Below are 23,094 nucleotides of genomic sequence, written 5' to 3'. Positions count from 1 at the left end.
CTCACACCTCGTCGCTCTGCGAGAGCTCCTTGTCGCCTTCCGCTGACCGCAACATCTCGTCATCGGTGCCGTCAAGCGCGTTCGCGATGCCACACTTCTGAACGAACATTCAACCATGTTCGATGGGATCGTGACCCACACCTCGCACGCCCATCCTGCGAGCTTCTCCAGAGGCGTACGCTTGAGCCAACCACTCGTGAATGCGTGGAAGCAGCTCGTAAGCCGTGGAAGCAGCGCACCTTCGTTGCCGCTACTGCCATTGCTGTTATCAAGCGCTCAAGTGGAATAATTTGACAATTTCTGTGAACGCCGATAGAAAAGCCTAGGTGCCTAGATACGAAAAATTGTTGCTAAAAGCTTTAGCGCCATCTTGAGATGGCGATGGCAATGGGTGGAACAAATTTTCAGCTGTCTCGCCAGTTTCGGTTTCGTATCCGATTCTAACGCGCATGTGATTTTCCGGCCTATTTTTCCGCAAAAAAGGTGCGCGTTAGAATCGGGTAATTACGGTAAATAATAAACGATAATGTGTTTTGATTTACGTTTCAGAGCTCCGGCCATTATCTTGAAAGAACAAAAACAACAACAACCATAGCAATGACGGTCTTTCGAAGAAGGGTCACCCAAGGCTCTCGCCAGAAAACTGTGTTCGTTTCAGAGCCGGCAGTCTGTTGCATATTATTAGATTTTTCGCTTGTAATGTCGAACTCACTGAATGACGCCTTCCACGGATTTTCCATTAAAAGGTTTATGTAACAACAGTCAGATTTGGTTCATTGAAAATACCACTTTGTCGCTGTAAAAGCGAAAGTATATTCGACGAAAAAAAAAATCGGGACACCAAAAAAGCATGTTAGTCACTGGGCACTCCCAAGCCAGTTTTCGGCGATTTTTTTTATCACCTCACAGAACCGTCGATTCGATTGACGGCCGCCGACATTAACCATTGCCAAGAAGCGTGACTGGGTGATTCGAGTGGGCCCTGTAATTCCGTTTGATCGTATCCCCTGAATACTAACAAGCAGTTAACACACAGATAACTAGTTTTAGAGCTGGCCATGTTATGCTACGTTCAGACTACCGATGCAAGAGCCATATCTTGATCTATAGATTTAAAAAAACGGCGCGTCACGCAGGTCGGTTAGCTGAGACGTAAAATGATGTCATTCTTTAAATTTATTACGACAACCCGGCCTTACTTCACTTCTGCTCATATTACGCCACTAAAGCAAGAACTTTTGAGATTTGGAAGTTTCTGTATATCTGTATATTTCGGAAGGGGAGGGTTAAAAGGTTGGTGCAGTTGAGTGGAATAGATGGACAGGACTGTGAGAGGATTCGACACAAGTGCGCTAGTACAAATTACGTTTATTACAAGGACACTCTCTTCAAAACACGGTAAGAACAGATAAAACTGTACAAACGAACAAAAATGGTAGTCACATGATATGAATTCCGCACGCTCATACACGCCCGTCGTCAACCCGTGCGCCAGCAAACCCAAGAAACTCAATTTCTCCGGCCGTTAGTTGCAAAGATGGCACGCTGATGCAGCTGTCTTGTGCACTTCGAATAATTGCTGTTTTCACTATCTTCCCAGTGGGCTGGTTCCTGGATTTGAAGAGCACTTCACATCTATCAAATAACGGACTGCAAGCACCATCTTTGCAAGCTTTGCACTGGGCAGCTAAGTGCCCATCAATCAATCTTTTGCACCTACAATCCATACAAAGGTGACAAAGCGTAGATGTGCAGTGGCTTCCAGCCCACTGCGGAGTTGCCGGCAACGACGCAGCTGACAAAGCCGCCTCATCTGCCCACAGTGTCTGCGCTCAAGCTCTGCCAATCCCATTCCCGAGAGAGGATGCGGCAACACTCGTCTCATCAACGCATGTAAAGCAGATATGTCTATCTGGACTGAGGCAAGGCAGCAGTACGCTCAAGCTCTGCCAATCTTATTCACAAGAAAGGATGCTGCAACACTCGTCTCCTCAAGTGCACGGAAAGCGCAGATGTATCTGGACTGATGCAAGGCAGCAGTACACTCAAGCTCTGCCAATACCATTCACAAGAAAAGATGAGGCAACAATCGTCTCATCAACCCCATGGAAAGCGCAGATGTCTATCTGGACTGATGCAAGGCAGCAATACGCACCTCTTCACGTGATTGATCCCAAGTGCACCTTCACAATGTCACCTAGGCTTAGCAAACGCGAGGAAGCCATTGGCCACCGGCTGCGCTTGAATGTGCCCTCACGGGACATTACCTGTACAAAATCCAGCAGGCATCTTCACCTTTGTTCTACATGTGACTCACGGGAAGACATTCATTAGGTTATATGTGTGTGTCCAAAATGCACCGAGCACAGGCAGAAACACATTTTTTTGTTGCAGCAGCTGGGTGGGGGACTTGAGCTGAGGGCTGTTCAGGGTCCTTGGTCAGGTCCCAGTCAGGCTACACGAGCAACCAAAGCTCTCTTGGAATTTCTCAGGAGCACAGAACTATACAGATTTTTGAGATTGAAAATTTTGGGGCATCGATGACATCCTTTCGTTTTCATTTTTTCCTTTTTGTTTTCCTTATGTCATCTAGTGTAGCAAGGCAGCGCGACGGCTCGGCTACCATCGTTGGTCTTCGTTCAGGTTATTTTATCGCTCTACCCCCAAGGCCGCGATGTACATGATTCGCATGCTCACGCAAACGAACGTTAAGGCACCGTGCCGTTTGGCCGACGTAAGACTTTTCACATCCCAGAGGAAGGCGACAAACAAGGCATTCAACACATCTGACATACCTACTTCGATGCTTGATGCTACACTAGTTCTTTTTTGGCTGTGGGCCGGTGAGCACGCAAAACCTTGACAACTTGGAGGCGCAGAAAAGGCGACGTCCACATCCATCGTACTTGCTATTTGCTTTGGGCTATGCTATAATTTATGGATAGATTGTCACGAAGCCAAGGACGACGCACTTGTCTTGAAAGAGAAACAAGTTTATTGGAGCGAACTTGTGCTCCCCTAACAACTCAAAAGAATACAGAGGCGGCGAAGCAGCGGTCAACAAAGTGACTTGAACAGGTGAGTGTCGTCGAATCGAATGCCGCGGTGCCTGCTCTGCAGGCTTTTATCTTTCGGCGCGAGTGTTTCTGGAACCGTCGATTCACATCCACAACATTGTAGATCACAGAAGATTATTCTGGGCTACTGACGTTAGGGCGAAACAGTTTGCTTATCTGAATGTGATAGCCCGTGCGGCATAAAAATAAAGAAGGGAAGACGCGCTTTGCTAGGAATACAGATAACGGAGCCGGGCGTGGCCCGGCAGTAAAAACAAACAATAAATAAACAAACCCATACGTGGTTCGCGGCATTACCCCCCTCTAACAGTGCATCGAGCCGATGCTAAAATAAAAGACAGTCTGAACAAACAACAAAAAAAGTCCGCCATCTTGCATAGTAAGGTTTCAAGCGAACCACGTGGACGACTTCGGGTCGCGTGCGTCGTCGTGATGTTCCGGAATCGCCATCGGGGATCACCTCGTTGGTAAGTTGGCCGACACGTCGTAGAATCTGGTAGGGTCCGAAATACCGTCGCAGAAGCTTCTAACTGAGTCCGCGTCGTCGGGTGGGAGTCCAAACCCAAACACGGTCCCCTGTATGGTACTCAACGTCTCGGCGTCGGAGGATGTAGTGCCCGGCATCCACCAGCAGCGAGCTGGCGGGCCTCCTCCGCACGCTTAAGGTATCCTTGGACGTTGGTGTTGAGGTCGTCGTCTTCTACGTGCGGAAGCATGGGGTCGAGCATCGTAGTTGGCCGTCTTCCGTAGACAAGCTAGAAGGGCGTCATTTGCGTAGTTTCCTTGTTAGCCGTGTTGTACGCAAACGTGACAAACGGGCGCACTTGGTCCCAAGTCTTATGTTCAACGTCGACGTACATTGACAGCACATCCGCGATCGTCTTGTTCAGACGTTCCGTTAGTCCGTTCGTTTGGGGGTGGTACGCCGTCGTTCTTCGATGATCCGTGTTGCTGTGGCGTAAAATTTCTTCCATAATTTCCGCAGTGAAGGCCGGTCCGCGGTCCGTGATTAGGACTTCAGGGGCTCCATGTCACAGCACAACTTGTCTTATGAAAAACTTTGCGACTTCTTGTGCAGTCCCCCTCTGAAGAGCGGCGGTCTCTGTGTAGCGCGTCATGTAGTCTGTCGCTACAACAATCCACTTGTTCTGTGATTGTGACGTAGGGAACGGGCCTAGAAGGTCCATTCCAATCTGTTGAAAGGGCCTCGACGGGACGGCGATCGGTTGCAGAAAGCCGGCGGGTCTCGTCGGTGGCTTTTTTCGTCGCTGACAGTCACGGCAGCTACGGACGTAGTGGGTGTCCTCGGATGCAAGGCGGGGCCACAAGTATTTCGTCTTGATTTTTCCAACAGTGCGAGCTGTGCCGAGATGTCCGGAAGACGGGTCGTCGTGGCACGCTTCCAAAATTTCGTCACAGAGCTCTGCGGGGATGACAAGTAGATAATGCGTTCTCGTTGCGGGGCTGAAATTCTTCTTCACGAAGACGGAGTTTTTTAGGCTGAATGCTGGTAAGTGCCGCTTGAACGCCCTAGGCACGGCGACATTGCGTCCTTCGAGGTAGTCGATCGTCACGCGCAAGTCGGGGTCGGCACGCTGCTGGGCGGCTAGGTCGCTCTCCGTAACGACTCCGAGGAACGCGCTGTCTTCATCGGAGTCTTGTGGTGGTGGGTCGACGGGGGCGCGGCACAGGCAGTCAGCGTCTGAGTGTTTCGTGCCGGATTTGTAGACGATTGTAACGTCGAACTCTTGCAGGCGCAAGCTCCACAGCAAAGACGGCCAGAGGGGTCCTTCAAATTGGCGAGCCAACACAGCGCATGGTGGTCTGTCACAACCTTGAATGGTCTACCATACACGTATGGGCGAAATTTTGAAATGGCTCATTCAATTGCGAGGCACCCTTTTTCAGAGGCTGAGTAATTTTTCTCCTCCTTCGACAGACCACGGCTGGCAAAGGCGATTACTTTTCGCAACCGCTTTGCTTTTGGACGAGAACGGCACCCAAGCCTATATCGCTGGCGTCGGTGTGCATTTCCGTTTCTGCGTTTTCGTCGAAATGAGCGAGCACGGGCGGGTTTTGCAGGCGTTGTTGCCGCTCGCAAAATACTTTTTATTGGGCGTTTTCCCATGCGAAAGAGGTGCTATCTTTTGTCAGGTGCGTGAGCGGCTCTGCAATGCGTGCGAAGTTTTAGACGAAGCGCCGGTAGTATGCGCACAGTCCGAGAAATCTTCGCACGCCCTTTTTGTCTTTCGGTCTTGGGAAGTTCGCTATGGCTGATGCTTTCGCCGGGTCAGGCAGGCCTCCCGCGGCGTTGGCGACGTGTCCCAAAAACTTGAGTTCCTCGTAAGCGAAGCGGCACTTTTCAGGCTTTAGCGTTAACCCCGACGTTCGAATAGCCTCGAGTACAGACTCCAATCTTGCAAGGTGTTCGTCGAAATTTCGGGCGAATACCACAACGTCGTCGAGGTATACGAGACAGGTGTGCCGCTTCAGGCCGGCTAGCACAGTGTCTATGACTCTTTGAAACGTTGCTGGCGCCGTGCACAGCCCAAACGGCATCACCTTGAACTCATATAGACCGTCCGGGTTTATAAATGCAGTCTTCTCTCGGTCTCTCTCGCCCACTTCAATTTGCCAGTAGCCGGTCTTCAGATCCATCGATGAGAAGTACTTCGCATGGCAGAGGTGGTCGAGGGCGTCGTCGATTCGTGACAGGGAGTACACGTCCTTTTTGGTGATTTTGTTCAGTCGCCGGTAGTCAACGCAGAACCCTAAAGTGCCGTCTTTTTTCTTCACGAGTACGACCGGCGCAGCCCACAGACTTTTCGATGGCTGTATAATGTCGTCGCTGAGCATGTCGTCGACTTGAGTCAGGATGGCTTCGCGCTCGTGTGAAGAGACGCGGTACGGCGTCTGTCGGGTAGGTCGGGCTCCATCATCGGTTATTATCTGGTGCTTCGCCAGAGGTGTCTGACGTAATTTTGAGTTCGACGAAAAACACTCGCTGTAGCGACGCAGCAAAGCCGATAACTTGTTCCTTTCTTCTTGCGGTAGCGCCGGATTCACGTCGACAGGATGCGGATGCTTGAAGGTATCTTAGGGTGCGCGTTCAATGTCAGCGACTGCGATCACGTCACTTGCTTCTTGCGTTTCTTCGAGGAACGGAATTGCAGTGCTCTTGCCTAAATGCTGTTACTCCTCGGTGAAATTGGTGACCAAAACGTGGGATTTGCATTGCTTAAACCGCGCAATGCCTTTTGCGACAGACACACCGCGGTCGAGAAGCAACCTTTGATCACTCTCCACGATAGCGTCGACTTCAGGAGCAGCACCTTCCCAGTAGACGGTGATCAACAAGCTTACGCGGGGTGGTAGGGTGACGTGATCGTCGGCGATCCTTACAGCAGCACGGTGTTCGGGGTTCTGCTGCGGCGTCGTGGAGTGATCGGAGGCAGAAGTTATCGACTTGGTCTGTAGAGCAATTATTGCGCCGTTGTCCGTCAAAAAGCCCATTCCGGGAATTACGTCGCGGGAGCAGTTAGGCAAAATGACTAACTCCGCAGAGTACGTTGTGCAGTCTATTGTGACGCGCGATGCGCACGTTCTACTTGGCGTCACGAGGTGGCCTCCTGCGGTGCGAATGTGTGGACCGTCCCATCTGGTCATAACGTTCTTCAGCTTAGACGCAAATGGTCCGCTCATTACTGAATAGTCGGCTCCCGTGTGTATGAGGGCGACTACATCAAAGCCGTCGATGGACAGCTGAACGTCGGACGCCGCTTTCCTGGAGTTTCGGGTGCGTCGGGGCGTGGTATCTCGGCTTGTACCTGTTGACGGTCGGGCACTATGCGTCGTAGTCTTCGTCGTGTTCTCAGCGGCAGCTTCGGTCATGTCGGGTACGCGTCGCGCCGTTTTGCTGTCGTTGTGTTCTGGAGTCACGTCAGGGTTAGATTGGGTCGTCGGGCTGAGGGCATGTCGTGAATCATGGTACTCAGCGAGTCGCTGCGTCGTTGGAGGGTTTTCATTTTTCCGCGGTCGTGCAAGTTTACCTCCAGAAGGTGCTGCTTTTAGTTTCCTCCTCGTGGGCTGGGGGACCTTCCACGTGAGAAGCCAGCAGTGCTGCGGCGCTTCGGTGACTGATACGGGTAGGGCGATGGTGAACGGTTGAAGCGGCTGGTCCTCGGTTGGTGTTGGAGAGGTATTCTTCTACCTCAGCAGGGCGCTGGCCGTATCGGGGGCGTGGGGCATCGACGGAGAACCCTCGCAAACCGAGCCTCTTGTAGGGACAGCGACGGCAGATGTGGTCGGCCTCTCCGCAGTGGTAGCACAGCGGGCGATTATCGGGCGTTCGCCACACGTCGGTCTTCCTTGGCGTCTGGTATTGGTCTACAGGGCGTCGGGCGGGCGGCATTGGATGGCGGTATGGCTCGGCCTCTTGACGACGGGTTGGAGCAGGGCGGGGTGGACGAAGAGCTGCGGAGTAGGTCATCGCATGGGGCCGACGGGGTGCTTCTGGAGGCGTAGAAGTCCCCAGCGCCTGTTGAACCTCTTGTAGGATGACGTCAGTCAGGGAGGCCACTTGAGGTTGCGGCGTCATTGGAAAAAGATTCTGAAGCTCCTCCTTGAGCACTGCTCGGATGGTCTCACGCAATGTATCGGAGCTTACAGTTGCGGCACCGATGGTCTCCGAGAACAGTGCGTTGACAGGGCGGTCGTACTGCCTTGTTCGAATTTCTAGCGTCTTCTCCATCGCGTCCGCCTCAGACGCGAATTCCGCCACCGTCTTCGGCGGGTTACGGACTAGACAAGCAAAAAGCTCTTGCTTCACTCTTCGCATTAGAAACCTGAGCTTCTTTTCTTCGGTCATTTCGGGGTCCGCACGGTGAAAAAGTCGTTTCATCTCCTCAACGAAGATCACGACACCTTCGTTGGGGTGCTGCGATCGAGTTTCAAGCAAAAGCGCAGCTCGCTCTTTTCTCACCATGGTAGTGAAGGTCTTAAGGAACTCGCTTTTGAATTGAGTCCAGTCGGTCAAAGAGCTCTCATGGTTCTCGAACCAAGTTCGAGCAGCATCTTCTAATTAAAAGAATACATGCCGGAAAGTTTCTTCGTCGTCCCACCTGTTGAAGATGCGGACGCGCTCCAGCTTCTCCAACCATTCCTCGGGGTCTTCAGCGGGGGCTCCCCGGAACGATGGCGGTTACCGGGGCTGCTGCAGGACAATTGGCGACGTTCTGTCTTGCACCATGGTGTTGCTTGCAGCGTTCATTCTCTTGGGCCCTTCTGGCAGAAGACCGAACTCGGGTAGCAATCCTTGCAGTCGGCGGCTATCTCTGGTCGGACTGGTTTAGGCGGCTTACAGATGTCGTAGAGCGCATAAAGGCTTAGTACCCAGCACCTCCACCAGATGTCACGAAGCCAAGGACGACGCAGTTGTCTTGAAAGAGAAACAAGTTGATTGGAGCGAAATTGCGCTCCCCTAACAACTCAAAAGAATACAGAGGCGGCGAAGCAGCGGTCAACAAAGTGACTTGCACAGGCGAGTGTCGTCGAATCGAATGCCGCGGCGTCTGCTCTGCAGGCTTTTATCTTTCGGTGAGAGTGTTTCTGGAACTGTTGATTCACATCCAGAGCATTGTAGATCACAGAAGATTATTCTGGGCCAGCTATGCTAGGGCGAAACAGTTTGCTTATCTGAATGTGATAGCCCGTGCGGCATAAAAAGAAAGAATGGAAGACGCGCTTTGCTAGGAGCGCAGATAACACAGCCGGGCGTGGCCAGGCAGTAAAAGCAAACAATAAATAAACAAATTCAATGCATGGTTCGCGGCAATACGGTGCTACGGCAACCGTGCCTCTTGGACTGTTACCCTCTTCCTGATGCTATGATTCTCGAGCGTCTTAAGTTTGGGGGGAATCGTTTGTGCCACTCGCGTAATTAACTTTGCTGAATAAGCAGCTGACGCGACACGTTGTGTTGGCTGGTGAAAGCTATCATTCATTGAATGAACACACGATTTGGTAAGAGAGTTCAACAGGCAACGCTGTGCAACGGCTCACTTCACCACCTTCGCATGTGCTAAAGAGTTTGGAATTTTTCTTTTTTTTACAGTTTTATCTGTTATTCGCACGTTTATAAATACGGTCTCTGGGCAAGAAACTTCAGTTGTAGTAGCGCACTTGTGTTGTGTCTTTTCACAGTCCCTGTCCATTTTTTGTGCTCAACTGTACAAACCATGGAATACCAACAAGGCCAATCGATCACGTTGTTGAAAAGGTCTTCCGTTACCGGACTGGAGCCAAGTAAGTATAGAAGGCTAGTGCTTCCAAATTGAAGAGAGTTGTATGTTGGCTTCATGGCCCCCTTAACGAAAAGAAATACAAAATATTTTACTTCAATACACGCTGTGGAGGTGGTTGGATGGCGAAGTTGTAAACGACACTTACAACGATCACCCATGCGACATCACTTGGATTCACACACGTGGCTCTACAAAGAGTGAAACCAGACTCTGGCAGCAGTTACCTGGGTTCCGTGGGCGCAGCATCCTCGGAATCGTGTGGGCGAATGCACCGGCCACGGCTTAAAGGAAACGGAGACGAGTGTCTGGCGTAGGGTGGGAAGGAGGGTGACACGCGCGATCTTTCTCACTACCTCCCCTTCACTCTTCTTTCATGCGTCAGCCCTGTAGCGACCGGTGCGCCACAGGTCCGCCACCCCGAAGATGATGACAAAGAAGGCGGGGCTCCTCACGTGGCGAAAACCCAAATCGTTTCTTCGGCTGGACTGTTTTGCCTGATCTGGTTCTTTTTAAGGAAAACAATTCTTGGCCAATCCCCCTGAAAGGGTATGCGCCAGTTTATGGGCCACCACCACCACCACGCGCAAGCCTAGACGACGCCGGGAGCTCCTCACGAGGCGTACGCTCACGTGCGCTCGGTATTTTTTTTTTGCGAAAGCCATAATTAACCATATTTAACTCATCTATATTTGACTATATTCAGCTATACTCCGCTACACCAGCGACGATTGGTGGAGAGGGCACGGATTGCCAGCATAGCCCAAGGCATCCCGGACTAAGGAAGCCTCCCACCAGGCAGGTGCCTTAACATCAGCACCTCGTCTCAAATGAGTTTTATTCAACATTCATCATTGATAAAGTCACTGCACGATGGCCGTACTTGGCGCCTCGTGCCGGGGAGTTCTTTAGTCGTTTCTATAACGCCAATGGACCAAGCCCAATATTAAACAGTCCTGCTGTTAACACACGTTCTAATTACATTCTGCGGAGGGATTTACAAAGAAATGCTTACTCTATGTTCGGGCGCCTCACTGTCCAGGTGAACTCTACGTGCGGGCTGTTCTTGTGAAGCGCTATACTTGCGAGACGCATGGATTGAACTCCTGGTGTATCTCCTCCACCAATGGTCCCTGTGACAAAAAAGATTCAGGCATCCCGCGAAGTGGGCTCAAACACTGGTGCGCGAAAGTGGTGACCAGCATAACGAACGTCTATGAGGGAAAGCTCTCAGCTATTCAGTTGCACTTCAGGCCCGCGCCTTGGCTATGTTGCAGGGCAACGCCGCCTGTATAAACATTGCCTAACGCGTGAGCGAAAAATGGCCAAACAGCCACTTTCCGTTTGCTCTCTCTTACCCTTCCCCGCTCCGTAACCTTTCAGCATGCTTTCGTGTCCGCCGGCCAGCGCCGCTTTTCGGAGACTATGCAAAATAGTTGAAAGTTCCTTTAGCGTTACCGAGGAGGCGCTCCTACGCCTTCTTGTTTTTAATGCGAATGCATTTCTTCAGTCTGGGGTTGTCGTGCTCCGTCCGCGTGCGCCTGCATTCCTCCAGCGCGAGCGCACGTGAGCGCGCGCCTCGTAGTTCTGCCTTCGTCGTCGTCGTCGTCGTAAATGCGAATGCATTTCTTAGTCAGGGGTTGTCGTGCTCCGTCGGCGTGCGCCCGCAGGTGTTATCTCTCCGCGCTCTTCCTCGCCCCTAGCAACAGCTGTGGCGCACCTAGCAACCGGAGCAGGTGGTAGCTCGGGCGGGAGTAGCGGAGGGCAAGGGGAGAGAAGGAGTGCGCTCGGGTGTGTGAGGGCGCTCGCATCGCGGAGCTCGGCGGGAGAGAGAGCTCGCGCGCGGGGCGGGCGTGTTGCGCGGGTCTCTCTCTCCTCTCCGCGTATCCTCTCTCCGCTCGCTGCGCTCGGAAAATGTATATAAATGCTGTGGAGCGCACGCCTCTCTCCGTTATTTCTTGCCGCAGCGCACTCATCGGTGCACCCAATGCATTCGCATTTCCGCACGATCCCCTTCGGGGAGGTGGGGGGAGTTTTTTCACCATGCCTGTCTGTCTTGGTCTGTCGCTGATAAAACCGTCTTTGCCAAGAAGAAAAATCGCTTGTACTGCCGCAGGCTGATGCGGCTTTGCACGCTTATCTACTTGAATCGGAGACCCCAAAGTTTTCTGTGCGGGGCATCCCCCCTCCGTACACTCCGCGTTTCGGTCTTGTTTTGTACCCGCTGTTCGCACTCGGCATCGGTACGCACTTCTAAAATTGAGGACTGTACCGTAGAAGCGCACGGACAGCGTTGCGCAGTAGCCAACTCTGACGCTGCGCCGGGGCCACTTAATAGCCGTTTCGCGTGGCTCCTGGAGAGCCGTGCTGCGCATGCGCCAAGAGCAGTGACTGGAATGAACTGCACCGGGCTGGACTAAACTGGACCGGACTGGACTGGACTGGACTGGACTGGACTGGTCTAGATTGGACTGGACTGGATTGGATTGGATTGGACTGGACTCGACCGGACTCGACTGAACTTGGTTGAACTGGATTGGTTCGACTTGGAAATCGTTTTAGCAGCAGTAAGCATGATAATGAGCTAATCCTAGACGACCACCAATAAACCTAAAAATTACCAGCTAGTCCTTAGCACCCGCTACGTATATCCTGGCATAGCCGAGCTAAGCCATTGCTAATCTTTTTCCCTCCCCAAAAACGGTCCTGTAACCTTTATGTATGTTGCTCACCACATCCGGACCGGTTTGCAGAGAGGGAAAACGCGCGCACAAACGCGTTGCTCTTCGCACATGTGTTTGCCTCTTGAGGGATAGAGCGAGAAAGAACCAAGTGCAATGCTGTTCACTGTTTGAGAACACCAGAGTGTTGTGGCGGCACCAATTCACACGAGAGATAACCGAAGCTTTCAATATCAGAAACAACGATGAAAAGTGTCAGCCACGCGTCCGTGGCATTACATGAAAAGGAATTTTTTTTCTTGGTGAATGCATTAACTTAGTTGTTTTGCGGGTTGTTTGTTGAATGTGAACATTGCAATCTTGTGTTTATCCAACTGTATTCCTTTAACCATTGTAATCTTGTGTTTATCAAACCGCACTATCGAGATGTTGACCTGGGCACGTGTTCATTCCGAGTACATATTTGTGTTTATGCGTAATTGCGTAATAAAGACATTTGCGAGTTCGCGCCATCCTGTGTGTCTTCTCTGCTTTCGTCCTGTTTAAAGCTCTATTTAACGGTGTATCAACACCAACTAGTCCAGCTGTCCATTTTACTGGTGGTTATTACGCTGACGAGGTTAGCCTGGCATTGACGCCTGACTTGCTACAGGAGATTACAAAAAAATGATGGTAATAAGAGATAAGATAACAACGATGATGATGATCCGCATAGTTCTTTAGCGCTTTTTTATAGCCACTGATACAATCCCGCAATTCTGAAGTAAGTCAGAAGAGATTTGTCCCACGGTTAGCTCGTTTAGTGGACGACCACAGTCCCAACACGTCACTCTGTTTCACATTATAAAAAAAACTGATGAAAATAAGAGATAAGATAACTACGATAATGATGATCCGCATAGTTCATTAGAACTTTTTATAGCCAGTGATCGAATACTGGAATTATGAGGTAAATCGGAAGACATTTGGTACCACGGTAAGCGCGTTTAGGAGACGACCAGAGGCTCTACAAGTCTCTGGATTGCAGTCGTAGTGAGAGAGCCTTTCAATGGGACACTAAAGGAGGCATTCTGGGCACTGAAAATCGCGCGCATGTACAAATCCGGTGATGGAGCTCCTCGCGCACGATACAAAGAGAGCGGAGCCGGTAATTAGCCTGTTGAAGCTTGAAGATGAGGGGCTTGTGGGATGAAGCTAACGGCGATCGTGGCTGACCTTGACAACGCTGTACTTGACCTTCTTGGCGACCGGCTCCGGCCCTCTGTCGGCTGTGAACACGTACGCGCCGGGTGGCCTCAGGGCAGATAAGTGCTTCTGCGTGAAGTCGTAGGTGGCGAATGTGTGCTTCAGCCGCACAGCCACTTGAGAAATGCGCAGCTGGATGCTGGAGATGAGTCCCGTGTGAGGGTTGATGTGGACGCGGTACCTCTGCGGGGAAAAAAGCACAAATAAATGTTGTATTTGGACGCGTCAGCGTGGCATATTTAGGCGGGGCGAAAGGAGTGCTCCGAGACCTAGTCTCTGTTAAGCTGCATTGCAAAAAGTCGACGTATATTAAACTCAAAGTTTATTTCCGCGTAGCAAGGCTTTGTCGAGGGAACAGGCGAAGTTAAAGCTTGACACAACGCCCATGCCCTTTATACGGTCACAGTAGTGCTGTGGGACTAGATGCGTAGACTAGCTGTTGGAAGTACATCTCTCCCAAAGATACGTAAGCCAGCATAAACAACAAAAAACAAATCAGGGTCACAATGTCACATACAGGGCTAGGTAAGCGGGAGGAATACACATGTATGGAAATTAAAAAAAAATGCACGGTTGAACCAGGAAGGAGTTTAGTGCAACACGTAAATTTAATATAAGCGTATGTCGTCCGTAGTCGGTTCTTGTATATAGTGCTATTGTAGCGACGCCATCATCAAAATCTTCATTCAAGAACGATGGAGGAGAGCTAAACACAACCACAAACTACACCGTAAACTCTCAGATCTAAACACTAAAATTGTAGATTACACTCTCCGACTTTCCCAGGATCAATGTGGCCAAATCTGCGAACAGATGTGTGTTAACCTGGGCATGAGACGCACCTGGCAGCTTTTGAAGCATCTTTTGAATCTGAACAACTCAAAAACGGAACAGGTGCATCGCCTCATTAGCATAATCCAAAATTTTCCAGGGTCGAACTTAGACCTTATTGGCAAAGTCAAAAATATTTACCTGCCTCAAGGCGCTTGCATTCCCCTTCCACCATACGCAGGATTAGCTAACGCTACTATGGACGGCGATATAAGAGAAGCAGAGGTCAGAGGAGCCCTACTAAATATTCAGCCACGGTCAGCCCCAGGCCCAGACCAGGTAGCCAATAAAATGCTCAGGAATCTAGATGACAGCTCTATGACCTTTCTCACAGGATTCTTTAACGATCATTAGAAACCAGGCTCCCTACCTCAAAAGTGGAAACACGCTAAAATTACTTTTTTCCCGAAAGCTGGAAAATCATTGTCATTAGAACACCCTCGACCAGTTTCCCTTACATCCTGTTTGGGGAAGCTCTTTGAACACATTATTCTTACGCGGCTAGTCTCCCACCTTCGACGCTCCGAGTCTTTTCCACACTCATGATAGGGTAACCTGCTGGCCTGTTCACACAAAATGTCCTCCTCCAAATTTCCTGAAAAATAATAACACCACAAAATAACCTGGACACGGCACCTGTTCTTGCCTTAGATCTAACTAAGGCATTCGACAATGTATCCCACGAAGCCATAATGAACGGACTGCAGTCTATTAATCCGGGAGCCCGCACGTATAACTACATACGCAGCTTTCTGTCCGGTCGAACTGCAATTTTCCAAATTGGGGGCATTACCTCTGACAGGGTTGAACTTCCATCCAAAGGAACCCCTCAAGGAGCGGTGCTCTCTCCTCTATTATTCAACCTTGCCATACTAAACATTCACAATCGATTAGAACAAATTCCGGACCTGAGGTTCACCCTATACGCCGATGACATCACCTTATGGGTCACGGGCGGCAGTGATTCGCACATAGAGGAGATTCTGCAGGCAGGTGCTCAGGTCGTAGTAGAAGAAGCTGGATGTTCAGGGCTTTCCTGCTCCCCTAATAAGTCAGAAATGCTATATTACCCCCGAAAATAAATTGTAAAGTTTCTCCGGACATTAAAATTCACATAGCAAGCAAGCCAATCTCAGAGGTCCCTGTACTGAAAATATTGGGGATGACAGTTCAGTGCACAATTTCTCCATAAAATGAAAGAGCATGTCAACCAAACTATAGGGCTCATTACGCGAATCTCTAACCGTCGCAAGGGTCTCAAGGAGGCAGAGAGGATCCGACTGATCCAGGCATTTGTTATCAGTAGAATCACTTACTCACTCCCCTACTTGAACCCCAGTAAAAGTGAATTAGAGAAAGTCAATCGCCTCATCCGCCGGGCATACAAAGCTGCCCTTCACCTCCCTTTTAATACGTCTACTGCCACACTCGAGGGACTTGGGATACATAACACGGCACAGGAGCTAATCGATGCCCATTTATTCAGTCAGGTGGTCCGCCTATCGAAAACTCTCGCTGGGCATCAAAGTCTCAAGCAATTAGGAATAACCACTCTCGACGACCTTGAAGCGACATCTCCCCTCTATAGCGACATTCACTCCATTCTCATCATCAGACCAATCCCTCGCAACATGCATCCTATTCACAACGCGGGCCGTAGAGAACAAAGGGTACGATCTCTACGCAAACGTCTCCCGGTACGACCCGATGTAGTATATGTGGATGGTGCCGAATACAGGCACTACAATGCCTACGCCATCGCTGTAAATAATGACCCCAATAACCCCCCACTCGCCTCCCTGACCGTTAACTCTCCCCACCCAGCCACGGTGGAGGAGGCGGCCATTGCGTCAGCACTCCCAATGAGGCCGACCCCATCAATTATAATCTCTGATTCTAAAACGGCAGTTCACAATTTCGCTAGCGGCCTAATATTAACGCTGGCCTCCAAACTTCTGCAACAAAATCCACCAAATTCCCCAGTAGAACTTAATCTGGACTCCGGCACACGCTGGTCTTGAGGGGAATGAGGCTGCCCACAATGCGGCTCGAGGGCTTACGATCCGAGCCAGGGTCAGTCACGCTCCCTACCACGGGGCCAGATCTGCCAGGGACCGACTAGTCACGTACAATGAAATTACTACCCATTACCGCCTCTCCCGCCGTGGATACCCTCCCGCCCATATCAAACTCGACCTTTCCCAAGAACACATGTGTCGTCTTCTGCAGACGAACACCTTTCCTAATCCCGCAAAACTGAACCTTATTCATCCTCCTTTATACCCCTCCCCAGAATGCCTTGCATGTGGTGCCCTCGCCACCCTTCCTCACATCCTGTGGGGATGTCCTAAAGACCCCTTTCCTTCAATTACTTGTGATGAGCAGTGGGAGAAGGTGCTGGGGTGCTCAGACCAACAGGTGCAAACCGCTGTGGTCAACAGAGCTACCGAAGTCGCCGCTCGGCTCAATCTGGGGGCCACTACAGACACTTAGACCACAGAAAGCTCAAAAAAGTGTTGCTCAATCTCTCTCTCTCATCAGCACCCCCATTATCATCATTGTTAACTGGCCCGCGGACAGAACCCACTCTGCACGCGGTCTTGAGAGGCACCCTGTTATACGCTGTTCTCCTCGTCATTGCCATGGCGCAGCCAGCGCCATCCTAATAAACCATCACCTGCTGTATTTTACAATACGAAACGCATCCTGCAGTGGCCACAGGTCGAAAGGTGGGGCCCCGATCTGAACCGGGATCACCCAACCGTAACTGAATTCGGGAGAGGCTTGTGCCTGGTTGCCAAGGCAACCAATGTTTGAGATTGCCAGGTAATGGAGCTCTCGCCAGCGTTAGAAAACTCAGAGCCGCGGCGGAGCACGTTTTGTCAACGTTGCCGCTTTCCACCACGCGTCGCCCAAGATGAATCGATCACGTGACTAAAGCGCTGGGAAGGCTACCGATTACGGGAAAGTGGCCGGAGTAGAAGAAGAGTTATTGGTTGGCCGCTCCGGGCGGATGCGTTTGACATTGTAAAAATGCAGGAGGCGATGAATAAAGGCGTGCTCAGCCACCCCATCCTCTTTGGCCACCAACAATATTAACTTGTCTATACAAGCCTGAGAGCTGCCTGCGTAGTAACATGGGCTAATCGGCTACAGGCGCCTAAAGCAGAGAAACAATCAAACAGTGAAGTAAAGACGAGACTGAAAAACAAGACCTGCCAAGTTTGCGTCTGCGCTGCTTTCTGGTATTGCTGTGTTTGAGTGAACAATCGCGGTTGATGCCCAACACTTGTCCTTAAATTTGTAGTATTTCTGTTTTTCCTCCTCTTCGCTCTGCGTTTTAAAAGTGTTTCGCTCCATGAAAGCCTAGACGAGAAGAAATCGGAATTGTGTTTAAAAAAAAATGAACCCTTCTTCGAATTTCTGAATTAGATGGAACTAAGTCAACAAAGGTGACATACACCAGGGCGATTCGATATTAGACGATAATTAGGACACACACCCCACCATAATGATCAACCTGGTGATTGAATTGTACCCTTTATATTACCGATGAACCGCTAAACAATTTATATTACCGACGAAGACATACCCGTTATTAAGGCGAAAGCCTTGGATGGCCCTTATAACGAAAACTGAGAGGCCTTTGTTATCAAGAGAAAGGTTGTTAAAACACAAGGCATTCTCCTATGCAACCTGAGTCAAAGTCAATGTCAAGAATCTCATTGGCTATGGTGTTCCGCTGCTGAGCACGAGGTCGCGGGTTCGATTCCCGGCCGCGACGGCCGCTTTTCTGATGGAGGCGAAAAGCAAAAACGCCCGTGTGTACGATATTTCGGCGCACGGTAAAGAACCCCAGGTGGTCAAAATTAATCCGGATCCCTCCACTATGGCGCGCCTCATCGCCTGCGTTGCGTCGACGCCTTAAACCCTACAATCAATCAATCAATCGATCAATTAAAACACAGCACCCCCACAGTTTAAGAGGTCATGTTAAATAGTTCCGACACGACTATATTGCATGACCTCTTAAACTGGGGGGGGGGTGCTGTGTTTTAATTGATTGATTGATTGATTGTAGGGTTTAACGCGCCGACGCAACGCATACGATGAGGCGCGCCGTAGTGGAGGGCTCCGGATTAATTTTGACCACCTGGGGATCTTTACCGTGCGCCGAAATATCGTACACACGGGCGTTTTTGCTTTTCGCCTCCATCAAAAAGTGGCCGCCGCGGCCGGGAATAGAGCCCGCTACCTCGTGCTCAGCAGCGGAACACCTTAGCCACTGAGCCACCACGGTGGGTCTGTGTTTTAATGCGTAGCATTCTTTGCCGACTACGTACCCCCCCCAGCCGGGACCGTGTAACGCCCTGCTTTTCCACAAAAATGCAGATATCGCGTAAGTTACAACTGTAATCGCTGTCATTGCGTGAATGGAGATAACTTATGGCAGGAATTTTTGACAAACTAAAAAAATAAGAAAAATATAAAACAATTACGGAAAGCAGCAAGCCGTGTAACGCCGGTATTTCCACAATGATGAAGATTTCGTGAAGCTTCCAATTTTAATCGTTCTAATAACGTAAATGGGGATACTTGGTCGGACGAAATTTTGAGAATCTGAAAAATAAGAAAAATGTTAGAAAATGAGGAAAATGGGAAAACGTATAACGCATGGTATTTCCGCAATAATGCCGATTTCGGGAAGTTTCACCTGCAATCGTTTTAAGCGCGTAAATGGACATACACGGTCGAGCTAAATTTTGAAAAACTAAAGAAATAAGAAAAATGTAAAATAATTACGGAGAACGGCGAACCGCGTAACGCCCCGTATCTACGCAACGATAAAGATATTGCGAAAGTTTCAACTGTAATCGTTATTGGAGATATTTGGTCGGACAGGGTTTAGAAAAAACTTGAAATTTGGCTGGAAAAACTTCACACTCAAGACAGGCGGCATAAGAATGCTACGCATTAGTAAATTCTCTAAATTTGTGCAGAATATTTTTTCTGCGAAATCGTGCAGAGAACTCAGAAAAAGAATTCTGTCCTGAGCCCGTTTTTCATCAGTTACCTGGTTTTCTCGGTCAGCGGATCGCGATTCTGATATTGACGCGCGCACCAGGGTGGATAGTGGCCGCCACGCAGAGTGCATTGTCAGCTGTATGTAAGGCGCCCGACTGGGTTAAGAGATTAGGCAAAACTTTTCACCATCCGTGATTTACTGGTTTCGTTGTAAACAAGCGTAAATTGCATGACCTTATATGCTTGTGTATGACACGCCTGTACAGGTGCCGTCATAAGTAATTGGAACAGGCGTTTCTGAATATCACAAAATATTTGTCTTACTGGCTTTATGACAGCCATTACCGGTTTATGGGAAGCTTTTTCGGTTAGTTAGGACTCCTTTAAACGCACACCAATACGGCCAGGCAGTTTTGGGAAAAAGACATTTCTGTACATTTACGAGATCGTGTTCCATTTACTTTACACGGCACCTCTACACTAGTGCTGCACGCGCAGAGCAAAAGACTTGTGTGTTTTAGTCAGCAAACTGGGTGAAAATGTTACATTGACTCCTCTCCTGTTCCGACTTTTCTTGAAACACTGCGTATATCTTTCCGCATTGTAGATATAATTTTGTATGTAGAAAGAGCATGTTACTTTTTATGCGTACAGGGGATATTTGTATGTGATGCAAAAACAGTCGGAATAACGCAATGGGACACACGTCGGCTTCTCGACACGGGGGTCCCAGATTCCATTCAGACCCCGGGAAGCGTTTTATTCTTGAAGCGCTCGATGTGTTTTCGCTTCTGATCGCCATGAGTTCGTGAAACCCATTGTGTAAAGCTGACCTTCCTGCTTTGTGTTTTAATCGGACAAACGGCTCCATCAGGGATGTGTACAAAGCTTCGCTTTAAAAGCCGGTGTAGGAAGCACACTCGGTCGGTGTGGTTAATGTGGCTTGCTACATTTATTTGGAGAGCGATAGGCCCGGCCGGAACTTGGAGAGTGGCGTAGATATGCGGCGGCACAGGCGCTCGGTCGTGTTCGATCTGTTGTCGTGTGCAACTGCTCACGCTGGCCAGGCTCCGTGATTATGATGATTGGGCGCTGATGGTGACGATGGCGATGGTGTCGCTACACCGGCTTCCGGCTTCTCTAACAGAATACGGCTGCTTTGGAATCGTATAAAACCCCGAGGCATTCCATTCCACTAGGCTCTTCATAATGTGAGTTTAAACGCGTCATGTCGGGGTTTCATATAATACACCACGACGTCCTTGTGATGAAATGGCCACGCGGGCCATTTCATCACAATGGCCGCGTGATGTGATGAATGACCACGCGATAGATTGGCCGCGCAATTGAAGCCGCGAGAATGGCAGCGACGACGACAATGAAGAAAGGAGCCGCGTGGAAGTGATCAGCCCTCCTCACGCCCGATTCCTGGCCAATCCCCCACGTGCAACAACAACAGCAGCAACAACAGCGGAAGTTTGAATGACGACGGCTAGAAGCCGAGCGGCGAAAGATAGCGCGGTTACGTGGAAACGACCCCGTGGAACGCCTGTTCCACGGGCAACCATACCCTCCGCCAAGGCTCGAGAGCGCGTCTAGGCGCCGTCATCTTGGCGCTGGTGCGCCGACTGCTGACGCTCCACTCTTGCTGTTGGGGCTGCCGTTCAGCATGATCATGCTCGAGACTTACGTAGACTACACGCTCCGTCACCATGTGTCTACTCGTCTGGAGTGCTAGAACGTATCCCAACGGGAAGTGAGACCGTTTACTTATTGGTCACTGCGATCTGTTCTCTGACTTTCCCATTTGCCAGACTGTGTTCTGCCTTTCCTATGTTGCTCACGTCCTGTACTTGTCCTTCATACAGTTAAATATAGTCTTCAGTGAGTTAATCAGCGTTCGCCTCTGTGCCTGCGTGGTCCTTGGCCCATTCCTTACAGTCCTCATGCGTCCTCAAATTTGAGGAGGCACGGTGTGTACTCAAAGGTCCCATGAAGACAAAATACAATTTTTGTTCATTAAAATGACTGCTTTGTCCTGCAATGTACTGATAACAACAATACCAAATTCATCGCAAACTTGACATTAATGTTAACGAAACATATGAGCCTGTACCGCAGTAATATTCCGGCAATTTCCCTTTGACGTCAAAACATTGTTTTGTGCGATTGGAGGCTTTTTAACACGGAAATGTTTTATTCCGAGATACACAAAGGTTTCACTGATGTCATAACCGTCACGGAAATGACGCCAGTACAACGAAGCAAGTGGCCTGTAAAGGGTGCAACCCTGCCCACAGCGTCTTCTTGCGGGAAAGCAACCTTTCGTACTAAAGAGTACTTATACTTAGGGTTGTTCGTTTTCGGGTTTTATATTGCAACACGAAAGCGTTTTATGCCGGGATACGCCAAGATTTCACTGACGTCATATCCGGCTCGGAAATGACGCCAGTACACTTTTGCAGAAGCGACCCACCTGCAGGACGTCGCTCGCCAAGCACACACACAAGAGAGGCGCCGACTCGCAAATCGTGCTCACCTGCAGATTTCGCTGCACATTTCACTTTCGTGTTTTACCGATTCCTATGACAGAGGAATCAACCACAGTTTTTGTTTTCTTTTTGTGCTATAAGCCACCGCCAAGAAGCGTAACTGAGCCATTGTAATAAGGCCCCTAGTTCCCTTTCATCGCATCACTTCGATGTAACTCACGGATAACCATGTTTTTAGCGCTGGGTCATATTACGTCACCTCTGCGGTTATAACGTCACTTCAGCGGGGAATTTTAATGTTTTTAATTTTCATTGCGTTCTTTCAATTGGGAATACGCCTTGTGCGGCTGTAATGAAGCTGAATAAGTTACCAAAGGCCACTTCTTTCAAATTGAGCACAGTTGTATTGTCTTCGTGGTACCTTTAAGGTAGTCATGGCTATCTCGCTATGTGGTGGTGGGGGTCTGTCATACAATACGGACCTTGTTTTCGATGTAAGTGGCATGTTCGTCAGGAGGCCTGGCGATGTGCCCGGGCGTCGTCGGGCCAGTGGATGTCACGTGATACACAGCGGCCCCCAATGGCGGCGCGTTCGCTTGGAACACGAGCGACCAGCTCGGGGCGTACGGGCTCTCGTTTAACGGCCTGTGCAGAGGTACGACCTGCGCCGGCGCAGACGGTTCGACGTGAGAACGGAAGTCCGGGCACTTCCCGCGGCCAGCATTGTCAGTACTGGACGACGTCGGACAGAGCGTGACTGGACAAAGAGTAACAATTGATCATTGGCAAGTAGCACGTAGCGTAATGTGTAAGAATTTTCTTCGTCATATCGCAAGGGTCCCGACTTCATCAGGACTCGCTCTGAGAAAAGCTACGTTTTGGTCGAAACATAAGCACCGTACTCAAGCACAGTGTTGCCACCGCTGGGCGTCAGATATCCACTAAAAAGCCATAAGAAATTCGTCAGATTCCGCTAGATTCTAAAACATATCCGCTTAATTTTCCGCTAGGGCCTATTTTATTAGAAAAACAGTGCAATTTCGTATGATAAATACCTTTATCATTCTTAGAATCTCCCCAAAACTGCGAGAGCTGACATAACATATAAAAGAGTCTTCCAAAGAGTCTAACTAGAACACTTGAAGCTTTAGTGCGGCGGTGGTCGTCATTTGTGAACCTCATCACAGATGAGGCTAAAAGTTATAAATGTTCACACTGATGAAAAAAAGAACTCACAGGTCAACAAAAAACACATCGAGGTCTTCGGCGCCGCTGTCGTCGTCTGATATCACCTCTACAGAAACTTGTTCAGGTACTTGTTCAGGGACCAGAAAGGAGGCTTGGTTGCACATACGTTGCAGATGTCCCGATGGCACTAAGAAATGCCGCGGGAAGTTCGTAATCAAAACAACGTTTCTGGTGTCGCTTCAGCCCCGCTCTTACG

General features: G+C 49.8%; 1 protein-coding gene across 1 annotated transcript in view; it reads right to left on the bottom strand.

Moving 5' to 3' along the window:
• Positions 1–13,251: 13,251 nt before the first annotated feature.
• The window catches only part of LOC144163769 (lysosomal alpha-mannosidase-like), a 54,577-nt gene continuing 44,734 nt past the window's right edge, over positions 13,252–23,094 (bottom strand). The window contains exons 11-12 of the mRNA XM_077694494.1: positions 22,133–22,312; positions 13,252–13,485 (exon numbers count right to left, since the gene is read on the bottom strand). Coding sequence (XP_077550620.1) covers positions 13,252–13,485; positions 22,133–22,312 — 414 coding nt within the window. The remainder of the gene's footprint in view (positions 13,486–22,132; positions 22,313–23,094) is intronic.

Source organism: Haemaphysalis longicornis, unplaced genomic scaffold, assembly GCF_048455015.1.
Source record: "Haemaphysalis longicornis isolate Haplotype H1 unplaced genomic scaffold, Haemaphysalis longicornis Haplotype H1 scaffold_13, whole genome shotgun sequence".
NCBI lineage: Eukaryota > Metazoa > Arthropoda > Arachnida > Ixodida > Ixodidae > Haemaphysalis > Haemaphysalis longicornis.
Note: the sequence above shows the minus strand (reverse complement) of the source record. Positions and strands in the feature narration are given on the sequence as shown.